The 17,575-nt window shown below is 52.1% G+C and overlaps 1 protein-coding gene across 1 annotated transcript in view; it reads left to right on the forward strand.

Moving 5' to 3' along the window:
- The window catches only part of LOC115145490 (cytosolic Fe-S cluster assembly factor nubp1), a 21,066-nt gene extending 20,086 nt beyond the window's left edge, over positions 1–980 (forward strand). Inside the window, exon 12 of the mRNA XM_065010911.1 lies at positions 614–980. Within this exon, the coding sequence (XP_064866983.1) occupies positions 614–666 (53 nt within the window). The 3' untranslated portion in view covers positions 667–980. The remainder of the gene's footprint in view (positions 1–613) is intronic.
- Positions 981–17,575: the final 16,595 nt, after the last annotated feature.

The following is a 17,575-nucleotide window of genomic DNA, read 5'->3' on the forward strand; positions in this document are numbered from 1 at the left end:
GGACACGAGTTGGTACCAAGTGTGTGTGTGTAGGGGGGCTCAACCAGGAGGACTCTGGCAGTCTGACGTTACAGTGATACATCTAACGCCTTCATATTATCAAACCATATATCTGATATGTCCTCTTTCCTCCCTCCCTCATTATCTTCTCCCTCTCCTCCCTCCCTCTCCTCTCCTCCCTCCCTCATTATCTTCTCCCTCTCCTCCCTCCCTCTCCTCTTCCTCCCTCCCTCATCTTCTCCCTCCCTCCCTCCCTCTCCTCCCTCCTCCCTCCCTCCCTATCTTCCCTCCCTCATCTTCCCTCCTCCCTCCCTCTCCTCCGTCCCTCTCCAACTATCCCTCCCTCCCCTCGCCTCCCTCCCTCCCTCCCTCCCTCATTATCTTCCCCTCTCCCTCCCTCCTCCTCTCCTCCGTCCCTCTCCAACTATCCCTCCCTCCCTCCCTCGCCTCCCTCCTCCCTCTCCTACTATCCCTCCCTCCCTCCCTCCCCTCCCTCCCTCCTTCCCCTCTCCTCCCTACCTCGCCTCCCTCCCTCTCCCCCCTCCCTCCTTCCCCTCTCCTCCCTACCTCGCCTCCCTCCCTCCCTCTCCTCCCTCCCTCACGTTGTATCCAGGTATCCAGGCCTACTGCTTGTCCCATGTGACACGGGAGGAGAGTGCTGGCTAGAAGCCAGTCTGGAGGCCACCATGTTGCTCTGGATGCCAGGGACGGATCACATGTCGAGGGTCCCTACTGTCTGATGAATAGATCACATGCTCTGGTTTAGGAACTGATGTAGGATCACAATGTGTCTCAGGGTAGGACACCTGATGTAAAGAGTCAGTTCTGTTACTCTGAGACTGTTTGTGAATATGGGACCTGATCCTAGATCCAGTTCTGTTACTCTGAGACTGTTTGTGAATATGGGACCTGATCCTAGATCCAGTTCTGTTACTCTGAGACTGTTTGTGAATATGGGACCTGATCCAGTTCTGTTACTCTGAGACTAGATCCAGTTCTGTTACTCTGAGACTGTTTGTGAATATGGGACCTGATCCTAGATCCAGTTCTGTTACTCTGAGACTGTTTGTGAATATGGGACCTGATCCTAGATCCAGTTCTGTTACTCTGAGACTTGCTTGTCAATATGTGTACAGCTCTTTAGTATCACAACTTTATTGATAGTTCACCTGAAATGATATTGTGATTTCCTTACCCTGGAAGCAGTCTTGGGACCAAGTAAGACGGTAATCCATGCTGCTTTATGTTTGTTTTACCTGGACACTGTCTCCAAATAATAAATATTGTTGTTGTTGTTGTTGTTGTTGTTGTTGTTGTTGTCCAAAACCTTGCAAGTCAATGTCCTCCCTCATGTCCTGGGTGAACTATCCCGTCAACCTTTTACCCGGGTGGGGATTGGCTTTTATAGACGAGGCTAAACTGTCTCTCTCTTTCTGTCTCTCTCTGTGTCTCTATCTCTGTCTCTCTCTCTCTGTGTCTCTGTCTCTCTCCCTCTCTGTGTCTCTCTCTCTGTCTCTCTCTCTCTCTGTGTCCCTCTCTGTGTCTCTCTCTGTGTCTCTCTCTGTCTCTCTGTCTCTCTCCCTCTCTGTGTCTCTCTCTCTGTCTCTCTCCCTCTCTGTGTCCCTCTCTCTGTCTCTCTCTCTCTGTGTCCCTCTCTGTGTCTCTCTCTGTGTCTCTCTCTCTCTCTCTCCCTCATGTCCTGGGTGAACTATCCCGTCAACCTTTTACCCGGGTGGGGTTTGGCTTTTATAGACAGGGCTCATCTGGAAGGTTTCTTACCCGGGTGGGGATTGGCTTTTATAGACGGGGCTCATCTGGAAGGTTTCTTACCCGGGTGGGGATTGGCTTTTATAGACTGGGCTAATCTGGAAGGTTTCTTACAGAAGAAACATGGGATGCATAAACATAGTAGAATTATTTTTTAAAGAACCGTTTGGGGATTATGGGAACAGTTTGGAGATTATGGGGACAGTATGGAGATTATGGGGACAGTATGGAGATTATGGGGACAGTTTGGAGATTATGGGGACAGTTTGGAGATTATGGGGACAGTATGGAGATTATGGGGACAGTTTGGAGATTATGGCAACAGTTTGGAGATTATGGGAACAGTTTGGAGATTATGGGGACAGTATGGAGATTATGGGAACAGTTTGGAGATTATGGGGACAGTATGGAGATTATGGGGACAGTTTGGAGATTATGGCAACAGTATGGAGATTATGGGGACAGTTTGGAGATTATGGGAACAGTATGGAGATTATGGGAACAGTATGGAGATTATGGGAACAGTTTGGAGATTATGGGAACAGTATGGAGATTATGGGAACAGTATGGAGATTATGGGAACAGTTTGGAGATTATGGGGAAATGATTAGACCAAAGGTGAGGACACATTTACATTTAAGTGGAGCGACTCAAATTGGACAACCGTTCACCTGACACAAGACTTTGTACACATTACCTGAAGTCATCACAACCGTTCACCTGACACAAGACTGGCACACTTAAGGTACACCAGTACCTGGAGATTCCTCTCAACTGTGCAGTTGAGGAACTAGAGCAGTACACTGGAGGGTGATTATGTGGGAACACCACCCTGCATTCCCTGACCTAGCTGTGCAGTTGAGGAACTAGAGCAGGCACACTGGGGGGTGATTCGGTTTGGAACACCACCTGCATCTCCTCTCCTATGAGGAACTAGAGCAGTACACTGGGGATTATGGGACCACCCAAGCATCTCTCTCCTAGCTGTGCAGTTGAGGAACCTATGATCACAACACACTGTTTATGGAACACACCCTGCATCTCCTCTCCTAGCTGTGCATTTGAGGAACTAGAGCAGGCACACTGGGGGGGGGGTGATTCACCTGTTTGAACACCACCCTGCATCTCCTCTCTAGCTGTGCAGTTTAGAGGAACCTGAGAGCAGGCACAAGACTCTCTTAAGTGTACAGTTGGGGGGTGATTCGGTTTGGAACACCACCCTGCATCTCCTCTCCTAGCTGTGCAGTTGAGTACCTAGAAGCTGCACACTGAACCGCACACTGGGGGGGTGATTATGGAACACCACCCTGCATCTCCTCTTAGCTGTGCAGTTGAGTAACTGAGCAGGCACACTGGGGGGGGTGATTATGTGAACACCACCCTGCATCTCCTCTCCTAGCTGTGCAGTTGAGGAACCGCAGGCACACCTTATGACACCAGACTCTCTCCTAAGTGTGCACACAGTACCTAAAGTCACACAACCGTTCACCTGACACAAGACTCTCTTAGCTGTGCAGTTGAGTAACTGAGCAGGCACACTGGGGGGTGATTATGGTGAACACCACCCTGCATCTCCTCTCCTAGCTGTGCAGTTGAGGAACTTCAGCTGACACAAGACTCTCTTAAGTGTACACACAGTACCTGCATCTCATCTCAACTGTTCACCTGACACAGAGACTCTCTGGGGGGTGATTATGTGTAACACCACCCTGCATCTCACAAGCTGTGCATTTGAGGAACTAGAGAGGCACACTGGGGGGGTGATTATGTTTGGAACACCACAACCTGCATCTCCTCTCCTAGCTGTGCAGTTGAGGAACTAGAGCAGGCACACTGGGGGGGTGATTATGTGTGGAACACCACCCTGCATCTCCCTCCTAGCTGTCAGTTGAGGAACTAGACAGGCACACGGGGGGGTGATTATGTGTGGAACACCACCCTGCATCTCCTCTCCTAGCTGTGCAGTTGAGGAACTAGAGCAGGCACACTGGGGGGTGATTATGTGTGAACACCACCCTGCATCTCCTCTCCTAGCTGTGCAGTTGAGGAACTAGAGCAGGCACACTGGGGGGATTCAAGGGGCATCTCACAACCGTTCACCTGGGGTGCAGTTATGAGGAACTAGGCACACTGGGGGAGGTGATTCGGTTTGGAACACCACCCTGCATCTCCTCTCCTAGCTGTGCAGTTGAGGAACTAGAGCAGGCACACTGGGGGGATTCTGTGCAAGTGGAACACCACCCTGCATCTCCTCTCCTAGCTGTGCAGTTGAGGAACTAGAGCAGGCACACTGGGGGGGGGGGGGTGATTATGTGTGGAACACCACCCTGCATCTCCTCTCCTAGCTGTGCATTTGAGGAACTAGAGCAGGCACACTGGGGGGTGGGAACACCACCCAGGCACCTGGGGTGATTGTTGTGGAACATCCTCTCCTAGCTGTGCAGTTGAGGAACTAGAGCAGGCACACGGGGGGTGACCACACACCATTGCACAAGATCTCCTCTCCTAGCTGTGCATTTGAGGAACTAGAGCAGGCACACTGGGGGGGTGATTATGTGAACACCAGATCTCCTCTCCTAGCTGTGCAGTTGAGGAACTAGAGCAGGCACACTGGGGGGGTGATTATGTGAACACCACCCTGCATCTCCTCTCCTAGCTGTGCATTTGAGGAACTAGAGCAGGCACACTGGGGGGGTGATTATGTTTGAACACCACCCTGATCTCCTCTCCTAGCTGTGCAGTTGAGGAACTAGAGCAGGCACACTGGGGGGGTGATTATGTGTGGAACACCACCCTGCATCTCCTCTCCTAGCTGTGCATTTGAGGAACTAGAGCAGGCACACTGGGGGGGTGATTATTCACCACCCTGCATCTCCTCTCCTAGCTGTGCAGTTGAGGAACTAGAGCAGGCACACTGGGGGGTGATTATTGGAACACCACCCTGCATCTCCTCTCCTAGCTGTGCAGTTGAGGAACTAGAGCAGGCACACTGGGGGGTGATTCTTTGGAACACCACCCTGATCTCCTCTCCTAGCTGTGCAGTTGAGGAACTAGAGCATCACAACCGGTTTGGAACACCACCCTGCATCTCCCTCTCCTAGCTGTGCAGTTGAGACACAAGAGCAGGCACACTGTGGAACACCACCACCTGCATCTCCTCTCCTAGCTGTGCAGTTGAGGAACTAGAGCAGGCACACTGGGGGGTGATTCTTAAGTTTGGAACACCACCCTAGGGGTGATTCGTTTGAACACAGGCACCCTGCATCTCCCTCTCCTAGCTGTGCAGTTGAGGAACTAGAGCAGGCACACTGGGGGGGGGATTCACCTGGAACACCACCCTGCATCTCCTCTCCTAGCTGTGCAGTTGAGGAACCAGAGCAGGCACACTGGGGGGTGATTATGTGGAACACCACCCTGCATCTCCTCTCCTAGCTGTGCAGTTGAGGAACTAGAGCAGGCACACTGGGGGGTGATTATGTGTGGAACACCACCCTGCATCTCCTCTCCTAGCTGTGCAGTTGAGGAACTAGAGCAGGCACACTGGGGGGTGATTATGTGAACACAACCCTGATCTCTCTCCTAGCTGTACAGTTGAGGAACTAGAGCAGGCACACCGGGGGGTGATTATGTGTGGAACACCAGCATCTCCTCTCCTAGCTGTGCAGTTGAGGGAACTAGAGCAGGCACACTGGGGGGTGATTATGTGTGGAACACCACCCTGCATCTCCTCTCCTAGCTGTGCAGTTGAGGAACTAGAGCAGGCACACTGGGGGGTGATTATGTGTGGAACACCACCCTGCATCTCCTCTCCTAGCTGTGCAGTTGAGGAACTAGAGCAGGCACACTGGGGGGTGATTATGTTTGGAACACCACCCTGCATCTCCTCTCCTAGCTGTGCAGTTGAGGAACTAGAGCAGGCACACTGGGGGGTGATTATGTTTGAACACCACCCTGCATCTCCTCTCCTAGCTGTGCAGTTGAGGAACTAGAGCAGGCACACTGGGGGGGTGATTATGTGGAACACCACCCTGCATCTCCTCTCCTAGCTGTGCAGTTGAGGAACTAGAGCAGGCACACTGGGGGGTGATTATGTGTGGAACACCACCCTGCATCTCCTCTCCTAGCTGTGCAGTTGAGGAACTAGAGCAGGCACACTGGGGGGGGGTGATTATGTGAACACCACCCTGCATCTCCTCTCCTAGCTGTGCAGTTGAGGAACTAGAGCAGGCACACGGGGGGGGGGTGATTATGAACACCCTGCACTCCTCTCCTAGCTGTGCAGTGTAGAGCAGGCACACTGGAACCCACCCTGCATCTCCTCTCCTAGCTGTGCAGTTGAGGAACTAGAGCAGGCACACTGGGGGTGATTATGTTTGGAACACCACCCTGCATCTCCTCTCCTAGCTGTGCAGTTGAGGAACTAGAGCAGGCACACTGGGGGGTGATTATGTTTGGAACACCACCCTGCATCTCCTCTCCTAGCTGTGCAGTTGAGGAACTAGAGCAGGCACACTGGGGGGGGTGATTCGGTTTGGGAACACCACCCTGCATCTCCTCTCCTAGCTGTGCAGTTGAGGAACTAGAGCAGGCACACTGGGGGGGTGATTATGTTTGGAACACCACCCTGCATCTCCTCTCCTAGCTGTGCAGTTGAGGAACAGAGCAGGCACACTGGGGGGGGGGGTGATTATGTTTGGAACACCACCCTGCATCTCCTCTCCTAGCTGTGCAGTTGAGGAACTAGAGCAGGCACACTGGGGGGGGTGATTTTTGGAACACCACCCTGCATCTCCTCTCCAAGCTGTGCAGTTGAGGAACTAGAGCAGGCACCTGGGGGGTGATTCAACACCACCCTGCATCTCCTCTCCTAGCTCTGGGGGGGTGATTCAACACAGACCCTTTGAGTATACAGAGCAGGCACACTGGGGGGGTGATTATGTCAACCACCCTGCATCTCCTCTCCTAGCTGTGCATTTGAGGAACTAGAGCAGGCACACTGGGGGGTGATTGCATCTCCTTCCTAGCTGTGCAGTTGAGGAACTAGAGCAGGCACACTCTTGATTGTGGAACACCACCTGCATCTCCTCTCCTAGCTGTGCAGTTGAGAACTAGAGCAGGCACACTGGGGGGTCATTCTTTGAACACAACCCTGACTCCTCTCCTAGCTGTGCAGTTGAGGAACTGAGCAGGCACAACTGGGGGGGGTGATTCTTTGAACACCACCCTGCATCTCCTCTCCTAGCTGTGCAGTTGAGGAACTAGAGCAGGCACACTGGGGGGGGGGTGATCTTTGGAACACCACCCTGCATCTCCTCTCCTAGCTGTGCAGTTGAGTGATTAGGCACAACGGGGGGGGTGATTATTTGGAACACCACCCTGCATCTCCTCTCCTAGCTGTGCAGTTGAGGAACTAGAGCAGGCACACTGGGGGGTGATTCTTTGGAACACACCCTGCATCTCCTCTCCTAGCTGTGCAGTTGAGGAACTAGAGCAGGCACACTGGGGGGGGGGTCATCTTTGGAACACCACCCTGCATCTCATCCTAGCTGTGCAGTTGAGTAACTAGAGCAGGCACACTGGGGGGTGATTATTTGGAACACCACCCTGACTCCTCTCCTAGCTGTGCAGTTGAGGAACTAGAGCAGTCACACTGGGGGTGATTATGTGAACACCACCCTGCATCTCCTCTCCTAGCTGTGCAGTTGAGGAACTAGAGCAGGCACACGGTGATGACACCACCCTGCATCTTATGCAGTTGAGGAACTAGAGCAGGCACACGGGGGGGAGTGAACACCACCCTGCATCTCCTGTAGCTGTGCATTTGAGGAACTAGAGCAGGCACACTGGGGGGGGTGATTCTTTTGGAACACCACCCTGCATCTCCTCTCCAGCTGTGCATTTGAGGAACTAGAGCAGGCACACTGTGTTATCAACACCACCCTGCATCACCTCTCCTAGCTGTGCTTGAGTGAACACAGTGATTATACAACCCTGACCCTGTCCAAGCTGTGCAGTTGAGTCTAACACAGCAGGCACACTGGGGGGGATTCAACACCACCCTGCATCTCCTCTCCTAGCTGTGCATTTGAGGAACTAGAGCAGGCACACTGGGGGGTGATTATTTGGAACACAACCCTGCATCTCCTCTAGCTGTGCATTTGAGGAACTAGAGCAGGCACACTGGGGGGGGGGGTGATTCAACCTGGAACACCACCCTGCATCTCCTCACAAGACTCCTAGCTGTGCATTTGAGTAACTAGAGCAGGCACACTGGGGGGGTGATTCTGAACACCAGCATCTCCTCTCCTAGCTGTGCAGTTGAGGAACTAGAGCAGGCACACGGGGGGGTGATTATGTGTGGAACACCACCCTGCATCTCCTCTCCTAGCTGTGATTTGAGGAACTAGACAGGCACACTGGGGGGGGGTGATTATGTTTGGAACACCACCCTGCATCTCCTCTCCTAGCTGTGCAGTTGAGGAACTAGAGCAGGCACACTGTGTCATCTAGTGTTGGAACACAGGCACCCTGCATCTCCTCTCCTCCTAGCTGTGCAGTTGAGGAACTCAGGCACACTGGGGGTGATTCTGGTTTGAACACCACCCTTATGTGTGGAACACAGGCACACTGGGGTGGAACCTGATCTCCTCTCCTAGCTGTGCAGTTGAGGAACTAGAGCAGGCACACTGGGGGGGTGATCATGTTTGGAACACCACCCTGCATCTCCTCTCCTAGCTGTGCAGTTGAGGAACTAGAGCAGGCACACTGGGGGGTGATGACCCTGTGGAACACCACCCTGCATCTCCTCTCCTAGCTGTGCAGTTGAGGAACTAGAGCAGGCACACTGGGGGGGGGGGTGATTATTTGGAACACCACCCTGCATCTCCTGTGCAGTTGAGGAACCAGGCACACTGGGGGGGAGATTATGTGGAACACCACCCTGCATCTCCTCTCCTAGCTGTGCAGTTGAGGAACTAGAGCAGGCACACTGGGGGGGTGATTCGGTTTGGAACACCACCCTGCATCTCCTCTCCTAGCTGTGCAGTTGAGGAACTAGAGCAGGCACACTGGGGGGGGGTGGAACACCACCCTGCATCTCCTCTCCTAGCTGTGCAGTTGAGGAACTAGAGCAGGCACACTGGGGGGGGGGATTCTTTGGAACACCACCCTGCATCTCTTCCATCACATAATTACTGTTGTTTTACTCAATCCCCAAAACAGACCGTTTATAAATTGTAATATTGGGCATGATTTGAAAGCGTTTTTGTTTTAATGAATGTTTTATTTAACTAAGCAAATCAGTTAAGAAAAATTATTATCTTTACATTGACGGGCCTACCTCTGGGATTATAAACGCCCTGACCCTGTGTCATCTAGTCATTGTACGTCTAACACAGTGATTATAAACGGTGACCCTGTGTCATCTAGTCATTGTACGTCTCACACAGTGATTATAAACGGTGACCCTGTGTCATCTAGTCATTGTACGTCTAACACAGTGATTATAAACGGTGACCCTGTGTCATCTAGTCATTGTACGTCTAACACAGTGATTATAAACGGTGACCCTGTGTCATCTAGTCATTGTACGTCTAACACAGTGATTATAAACGGTGACCCTGTGTCATCTAGTCATTGCACGTCTAACACAGTGATTATAAACGGTGACCCTGTGTCATCTAGTCATTGTACGTCTAACACAGTGATTATAAACGGTGACCCTGTGTCATCTAGTCATTGTACGTCTAACACAGTGATTATAAACGGTGACCCTGTGTCATCTAGTCATTGTACGTCTAACACAGTGATTATAAACGGTGACCCTGTGTCATCTAGTCATTGTCGCCTAACACAGTGATTATAAACGGTGACCCTGTGTCATCTAGTCATTGTACGTCTAACACAGTGATTATAAACGGTGACCCTGTGTCATCTAGTCATTGTACGTCTAACACAGTGATTATAAACGGTGACCCTGTGTCATCTAGTCATTGTACGTCTAACACAGTGATTATAAACGGTGACCCTGTGTCATCTAGTCATTGTACGTCTAACACAGTGATTATAAACGGTGACCCTGTGTCATCTAGTCATTGCACGTCTAACACAGTGATTATAAACGGTGACCCTGTGTCATCTAGTCATTGTACGTCTAACACAGTGATTATAAACGGTGACCCTGTGTCATCTAGTCATTGTACGTCTAACACAGTGATTATAAACGGTGACCCTGTGTCATCTAGTCATTGTACGTCTAACACAGTGATTATAAACGGTGACCCTGTGTCATCTAGTCATTGTACGTCTAACACAGTGATTATAAACGGTGACCCTGTGTCATCTAGTCATTGTACGTCTAACACAGTGATTATAAACGGTGACCCTGTGTCATCTAGTCATTGTACGTCTAACACAGTGATTATAAAACGGTGACCCTGTGTCATCTAGTCATTGTACGTCTAACACAGTGATTATAAACGGTGACCCTGTGTCATCTAGTCATTGTACGTCTAACACAGTGATTATAAACGGTGACCCTGTGTCATCTAGTCATTGTACGTCTAACACAGTGATTATAAACGGTGACCCTGTGTCATCTAGTCATTGTACGTCTAACACAGTGATTATAAACGGTGACCCTGTGTCATCTAGTCATTGTACGTCTAACACAGTGATTATAAACGGTGACCCTGTGTCATCTAGTCATTGTACGTCTAACACAGTGATTATAAACGGTGACCCTGTGTCATCTAGTCATTGTACGTCTAACACAGTGATTATAAACGGTGACCCTGTGTCATCTAGTCATTGTACGTCTAACACAGTGATTATAAACGGTGACCCTGTGTCATCTAGTCATTGTACGTCTCACACAGTGATTATAAACACTGTGTTTATTGACGGGACTTTTATGATTATTGATGCACATTTGGACTCGGGTGTGTTTGTTTGTTTTGTCTTGTGTGACATCAACGCAGTATTGATTTGATAACTCTGAACGTCTCATTTTTCACGTCCTCGAGTCCTCATAATTTAGAGCGTTTTAACCTCAAGTCCTCGTAATTTAGAGCATTTTAACCTCAAGTCCTCGTAATTTAGAGCGTTTTAACCTCAAGTCCTGTAACAAAATTGGCAAAAAACGTGGCCCAATTAGTGGGATGGACGGGGCAATCTGGGCCACGTTCAGTAGGTTACTGGGGATGTTACCGGGGCCACGTTCAGTAGACCACTGGGGATGTTACCGGGGCCACGTTCAGTAGGTTACTGGGGATGTTACCGGGGCCACGTTCAGTAGACTACTGGGGATGTTACCGGGGCCACGTTCAGTAGGTTACTGGGGATGTTACCGGGGCCACGTTCAGTAGACCACTGGGGATGTTACCGGGGCCACGTTCAGTAGGTTACTGGGGATGTTACCGGGGCCACGTTCAGTAGACTACTGGGGATGTTACCGGGGCCACGTTCAGTAGACTACTGGGGATGTTACCGGGGCCACGTTCATTAGACTACTGGGGATGTTACCGGGGCCACGTTCAGTAGACTACTGGGGATGTTACCGGGGCCACGTTCAGTAGGTTACTGGGGATGTTACCGGGGCCACGTTCAGTAGACTACTGGGGATGTTACCGGGGCCACGTTCAGTAGGTTACTGGGGATGTTACCGGGGCCACGTTCAGTAGGTTACTGGGGATGTTACCGGGGCCACGTTCAGTAGGTTACTGGGGATGTTACCGGGGCCACGTTCAGTAGGTTACTGGGGATGTTACCGGGGCCACGTTCAGTAGGTTACTGGGGATGTTACCGGGGCCACGTTCAGTAGGTTACTGGGGATGTTACCGGGGCCACGTTCAGTAGACCACTGGGGATGTTACCGGGGCCACGTTCAGTAGGTTACTGGGGATGTTACCGGGGCCACGTTCAGTAGACTACTGGGGATGTTACCGGGGCCACGTTCAGTAGGTTACTGGGGATGTTACCGGGGCCACGTTCAGTAGGTTACTGGGGATGTTACCGGGGCCACGTTCAGTAGACTACTGGGGATGTTACCGGGGCCACGTTCATTAGACTACTGGGGATGTTACCGGGGCCACGTTCAGTAGGTTACTGGTAATGTTACCGGGGCCACGTTCAGTAGGTTACTGGGGATGTTACCGGGGCCACGTTCAGTAGGTTACTGGGGATGTTACCGGGGCCACGTTCAGTAGACTACTGGGGATGTTACCGGGTCCACGTTCAGTGGGTTACTGGGGATGTTACCGGGAACACGTTCAGTAGGTTACTGGGGATGTTACCGGGGCCACGTTCAGTAGGTTACTGGGGATGTTACCGGGGCCACGTTCAGTAGACTACTGGGGATGTTACCGGGGCCACGTTCATTAGACTACTGGGGATGTTACCGGGGCCACGTTCAGTAGACTACTGGGGATGTTACCGGGGCCACGTTCAGTAGGTTACTGGGGATGTTACCGGGGCCACGTTCAGTAGGTTACTGGGGATGTTACCGGGGCCACGTTCAGTAGGTTACTGGGGATGTTACCGGGGCCACTTTCAGTAGGTTACTGGGGATGTTACCGGGGCCACGTTCAGTAGGTTACTGGGGATGTTACCGGGGCCACGTTCAGTAGACTACTGGGGATGTTACCGGGGCCACGTTCAGTAGGTTACTGGGGATGTTACCGGGGCCACATTCAGTAGACTACTGGGGATGTTACCGGGGCCACGTTCAGTAGGTTACTGGGGATGTTACCGGGGCCACGTTCAGTAGGTTACTGGTAATGTTACCGGGGCCACGTTCAGTAGGTTACTGGGGATGTTACCGGGGCCACGTACAGTAGACTACTGGGGATGTTACCGGGGCCACGTTCAGTAGGTTACTGGTAATGTTACCGGGGCCACGTTCAGTAGGTTACTGGGGATGTTACCGGGGCCACGTTCAGTAGACTACTGGGGATGTTACCGGGGCCACGTTCAGTAGGTTATTGGTAATGTTCCTGGGGCCACGTTCAGTAGGTTACTGGGGATGTTACCGGGGCCACGTTCAGTAGGTTACTGGTAATGTTACCGGGGCCACGTTCAGTAGGTTACTGGGGATGTTACCGGGGCCACGTTCAGTAGACTACTGGGGATGTTACCGGGGCCACGTTCAGTAGACTACTGGAGATGTTACCGGGGCCATGTTCAGTAGGCTACTGGGAATGTTACCGAGGCCACGTTCAGTAGGCTACTGGGAATGTTACCGGGGCCACGTTCAGTAGACTACTGGGGATGTTACCGAGGCCACGTTCAGTAGGCTACTGGGAATGTTACCGGGGCCACGTTCAGTAGACTACTGGGGATGTTACCGGGGCCACGTTCAGTAGGTTACTGGGGATGTTACCGGGGCCACGTTCAGTAGACTACTGGGGATGTTACCGGGGCCACGTTCAGTAGGTTACTGGGGATGTTACCACCACGTTCAGTAGACTACTGGGGATGTTACCGGGGCCACGTTCAGTAGGTTACTGGGAATGTTACCGGGCCACGTTCAGTAGACTACTGGGGATGTTACCGGGGCCACGTTCAGTAGGTTACTGGGGATGCTACCGGGCCACGTTCAGTAGACTACTGGGATGTTACCGGGCCATGTTCAGTAGGTTACTGGGAATGTTACCGGTTCAGCAGGCTACTGGGGATGTTACCGGGGCCACGTTCAGTAGACTACTGGGGATGTTACCGGTTCAGTAGACTACTGGGGATGTTACCACGTTCAGTAGGTTACTGGGATGTTACCGGGGCCACGTTCAGTAGGTTACTGGGAATGTTACCGGGAGTTACTGGGAATGTTACCACGTTCAGTAGGTTACTGGGGATGTTACCGGGCCACGTTCAGTAGACTACTGGGGATGTTACCGGGCCACGTTCAGTAGGTTACTGGGGATGTTACCGGGGCCACGTTCAGTAGGTTACTGGGGAATGTTACCGGGGCCACGTTCAGTAGGTTACTGGGGATGTTACCGGGGCCACGTTCAGTAGGTTACTGGGGATGTTACCGGGCCACGTTCAGTAGGTTACTGGGGATGTTACTGGGGATGTAGGTTACTGGTAATGTTACCGGGGCCACGTTCAGTAGGTTACTGGGGATGTTACCGGGCCACGTTCAGTAGACTACTGGGGATGTTACCGGGGCCACGTTCAGTAGGTTACTGGGGATGTTACCGGGCCACGTTCAGTAGGTTACTGGGGATGTTACCGGGCCACGTTCAGTAGACTACTGGGGATGTTACCGGGGCCACGTTCAGTAGGTTATTGGGGATGTTCCTGGGGCCACGTTCAGTAGGTTACTGGGGATGTTACCGGGGCCACGTTCAGTAGGTTACTGGGGATGTTACCGGGCCACGTTCAGTAGGTTACTGGGGATGTTACCAGGGCCACGTTCAGTAGACTACTGGGGATGTTACCGGGCCACGTTCAGTAGACTACTGGGGATGTTACCGGGGCCATGTTCAGTAGGCTACTGGGAATGTTACCGGGCCACGTTCAGTAGGCTACTGGGGATGTTACCGGGCCACGTTCAGTAGGTTACTGGGGATGTTACCGAGGCCACGTTCAGTAGGCTACTGGGAATGTTACACGTTCAGTAGACTACTGGGGATGTTACCGGGGCCACGTTCAGTAGGTTACTGGGGATGTTACCGGGGCCACGTTCAGTAGACTACTGGGGATGTTACCGGGGCCACGTTCAGTAGGTTACTGGGGATGTTACCGGGGCCACGTTCAGTAGACTACTGGGGATGTTACCGGGGCCACGTTCAGTAGGTTACTGGGAATGTTACCGGGGCCACGTTCAGTAGACTACTGGGGATGTTACCGGGGCCACGTTCAGTAGGTTACTGGGGATGTTACCGGGGCCACGTTCAGTAGACTACTGGGATGTTACCGGGCCATGTTCAGTAGGCTACTGGGGATGTTACCGAGGCCACGTTCAGTAGGTTACTGGGGATGTTACCGGGGCCACGTTCAGTAGGTTACTGGGGATGTTACCGGGCCACGTTCAGTAGGTTACTGGGGATGTTACCGGGCCACGTTCAGTAGGTTACTGGGGATGTTACCGGGGCCACGTTCAGTAGGTTAGTGGGAATGTTACCGGGGCCACGTTCAGTAGGTTACTGGGAATGTTACCGGGGTCACGTTCAGTAGGTTACTGGGGGTGTTACCGGGGCCACATTCAGTAGACTACTGGGGATGTTACCGGGGCCACGTTCAGTAGGTTACTGGGGATGTTACCGGGGCCACGTTCAGTAGGTTACTGGGGATGTTACCGGGGCCACGTTCAGTAGGTTACTGGGGATGTTACCGGGGCCACGTTCAGTAGACTACTGGGGATGTTACCGGGGCCACGTTCAGTAGGTTACTGGGGATGTTACCGGGGCCACGTTCAGTAGGTTACTGGTAATGTTACCGGGGCCACGTTCAGTAGGTTACTGGGGATGTTACCGGGCCACGTTCAGTAGACTACTGGGGATGTTACCGGGGCCACGTTCAGTAGGTTACTGGGGATGTTACCGGGGCCACGTTCAGTAGGTTACTGGGGATGTTACCGGGGCCACATTCAGTAGACTACTGGGGATGTTACCGGGCCACGTTCAGTAGGTTATTGGTAATGTTCCGGGGCCACGTTCAGTAGGTTACTGGGGATGTTACCGGGGCCACGTTCAGTAGGTTACTGGGGATGTTACCGGGGCCACGTTCAGTAGGTTACTGGGGATGTTACCGGGGCCACGTTCAGTAGACTACTGGGGATGTTACCGGGGCCACGTTCAGTAGACTACTGGAGATGTTACCGGGGCCATGTTCAGTAGGCTACTGGGAATGTTACCGAGGCCACGTTCAGTAGGCTACTGGGAATGTTACCGGGGCCACGTTCAGTAGACTACTGGGGATGTTACCGAGGCCACGTTCAGTAGGCTACTGGGAATGTTACCGGGGCCACGTTCAGTAGACTACTGGGGATGTTACCGGGGCCACGTTCAGTAGGTTACTGGGGATGTTACCGGGGCCACGTTCAGTAGACTACTGGGGATGTTACCGGGGCCACGTTCAGTAGGTTACTGGGGATGTTACCGGGGCCACGTTCAGTAGACTACTGGGGATGTTACCGGGGCCACGTTCAGTAGGTTACTGGGAATGTTACCGGGGCCACGTTCAGTAGACTACTGGGGATGTTACCGGGGCCACGTTCAGTAGGTTACTGGGGATGCTACCGGGGCCACGTTCAGTAGACTACTGGAGATGTTACCGGGGCCATGTTCAGTAGGCTACTGGGAATGTTACCGAGGCCACGTTCAGTAGGCTACTGGGAATGTTACCGGGGCCACGTTCAGTAGACTACTGGGGATGTTACCGGGGCCACGTTCAGTAGACTACTGGGGATGTTACCGGGGCCACGTTCAGTAGGTTAGTGGGAATGTTACCGGGGCCACGTTCAGTAGGTTAGTGGGAATGTTACCGGGGCCACGTTCAGTAGGTTACTGGGAATGTTACCGGGGTCACGTTCAGTAGGTTACTGGGGGTGTTACCGGGACCACGTTCAGTAGGTTACTGGGGATGTTACCAGGGCCACGTTCAGTAGACTACTGGGGATGTTACCGGGGCCACGTTCAGTAGGTTACTGGGGATGTTACCGGGCCACGTTCAGTAGGTTACTGGGGATGTTACCGGGGCCACGTTCAGTAGGTTAGTAGACTACTGGGGATGTTACCGGGGCCATGTTCAGTAGGTTACTGGGGATGTTACCGGGGCCACGTTCAGTAGACTACTGGGAATGTTACCGGGGCCACGTTCAGTAGGTTACTGGGAATGTTACCGGGGTCACGTTCAGTAGGTTACTGGGGATGTTACCAGGGCCACGTTCAGTAGACTACTGGGGATGTTACCGGGGCCACGTTCAGTAGGTTACTGGGGATGTTACCGGGGCCACGTTCAGTAGGTTACTGGGGATGTTACCGGGGCCACGTTCAGTAGGTTACCGGGGCCACGTTCAGTAGACTACTGGGGATGTTACCGGGGCCATGTTCAGTAGGTTACTGGGGATGTTACCGGGGCCACGTTCAGTAGACTACTGGGGATGATACCGGGGCCACGTTCAGTAGGTTACTGGGGATGTTACCGGGGCCACGTTCAGTAGACCACTGGGGGTGTTACCGGGACCACGTTCAGTAGGTTACTGGTAATGTTACCGGGGCCACGTTCAGCGGATGTTTTATTATCCTATGAAGATAAACGTCAGGTTGTCTTGGTAACATCTACTGTCAAACCGTCATTTGAGTTTTCTTAAGAAAGTGTGTGTGTGTGTTGCAGTCCCACTCGTTAATACCACCGCAGTCTTTCTCAGTAATCTAGACTACAGATTGGGTAAGACTACTATTCCACTGTGTGTGTGTGTGTGTGTGTGAATACTATTCCACTGTATTAAAATAGTGAAGTGAAATCAGAAGCAGCCCAGAAAGTGACATATTTCCAGAACCCCCCCTGAGGACAACAGACAACCGCAAGTAAAACCACGGCAAGGCTGTTATCGTCACACACATGGAACGACAGAAAACATCCAACGCCGTCCTATTTAAATGGTGGATTGTACTGTACAAGAAGTAAACATGTGGAACTCAATCAACAAGATCGACATCACTGTGCTACTGCAGACAACACAATGATATGGCCATTCAGTTAGTAGACATCATAATGATATGGCCATTCAGTTAGTAGACATAATGATATGGTCATTCAGTTAGTAGACATCATAATGATATGGCCATTCAGTTAGTAGACATCA

This window comes from Oncorhynchus nerka, linkage group LG26 (genome assembly GCF_034236695.1).
Source record: "Oncorhynchus nerka isolate Pitt River linkage group LG26, Oner_Uvic_2.0, whole genome shotgun sequence".
Classification (NCBI taxonomy): Eukaryota; Metazoa; Chordata; class Actinopteri; order Salmoniformes; family Salmonidae; genus Oncorhynchus; species Oncorhynchus nerka.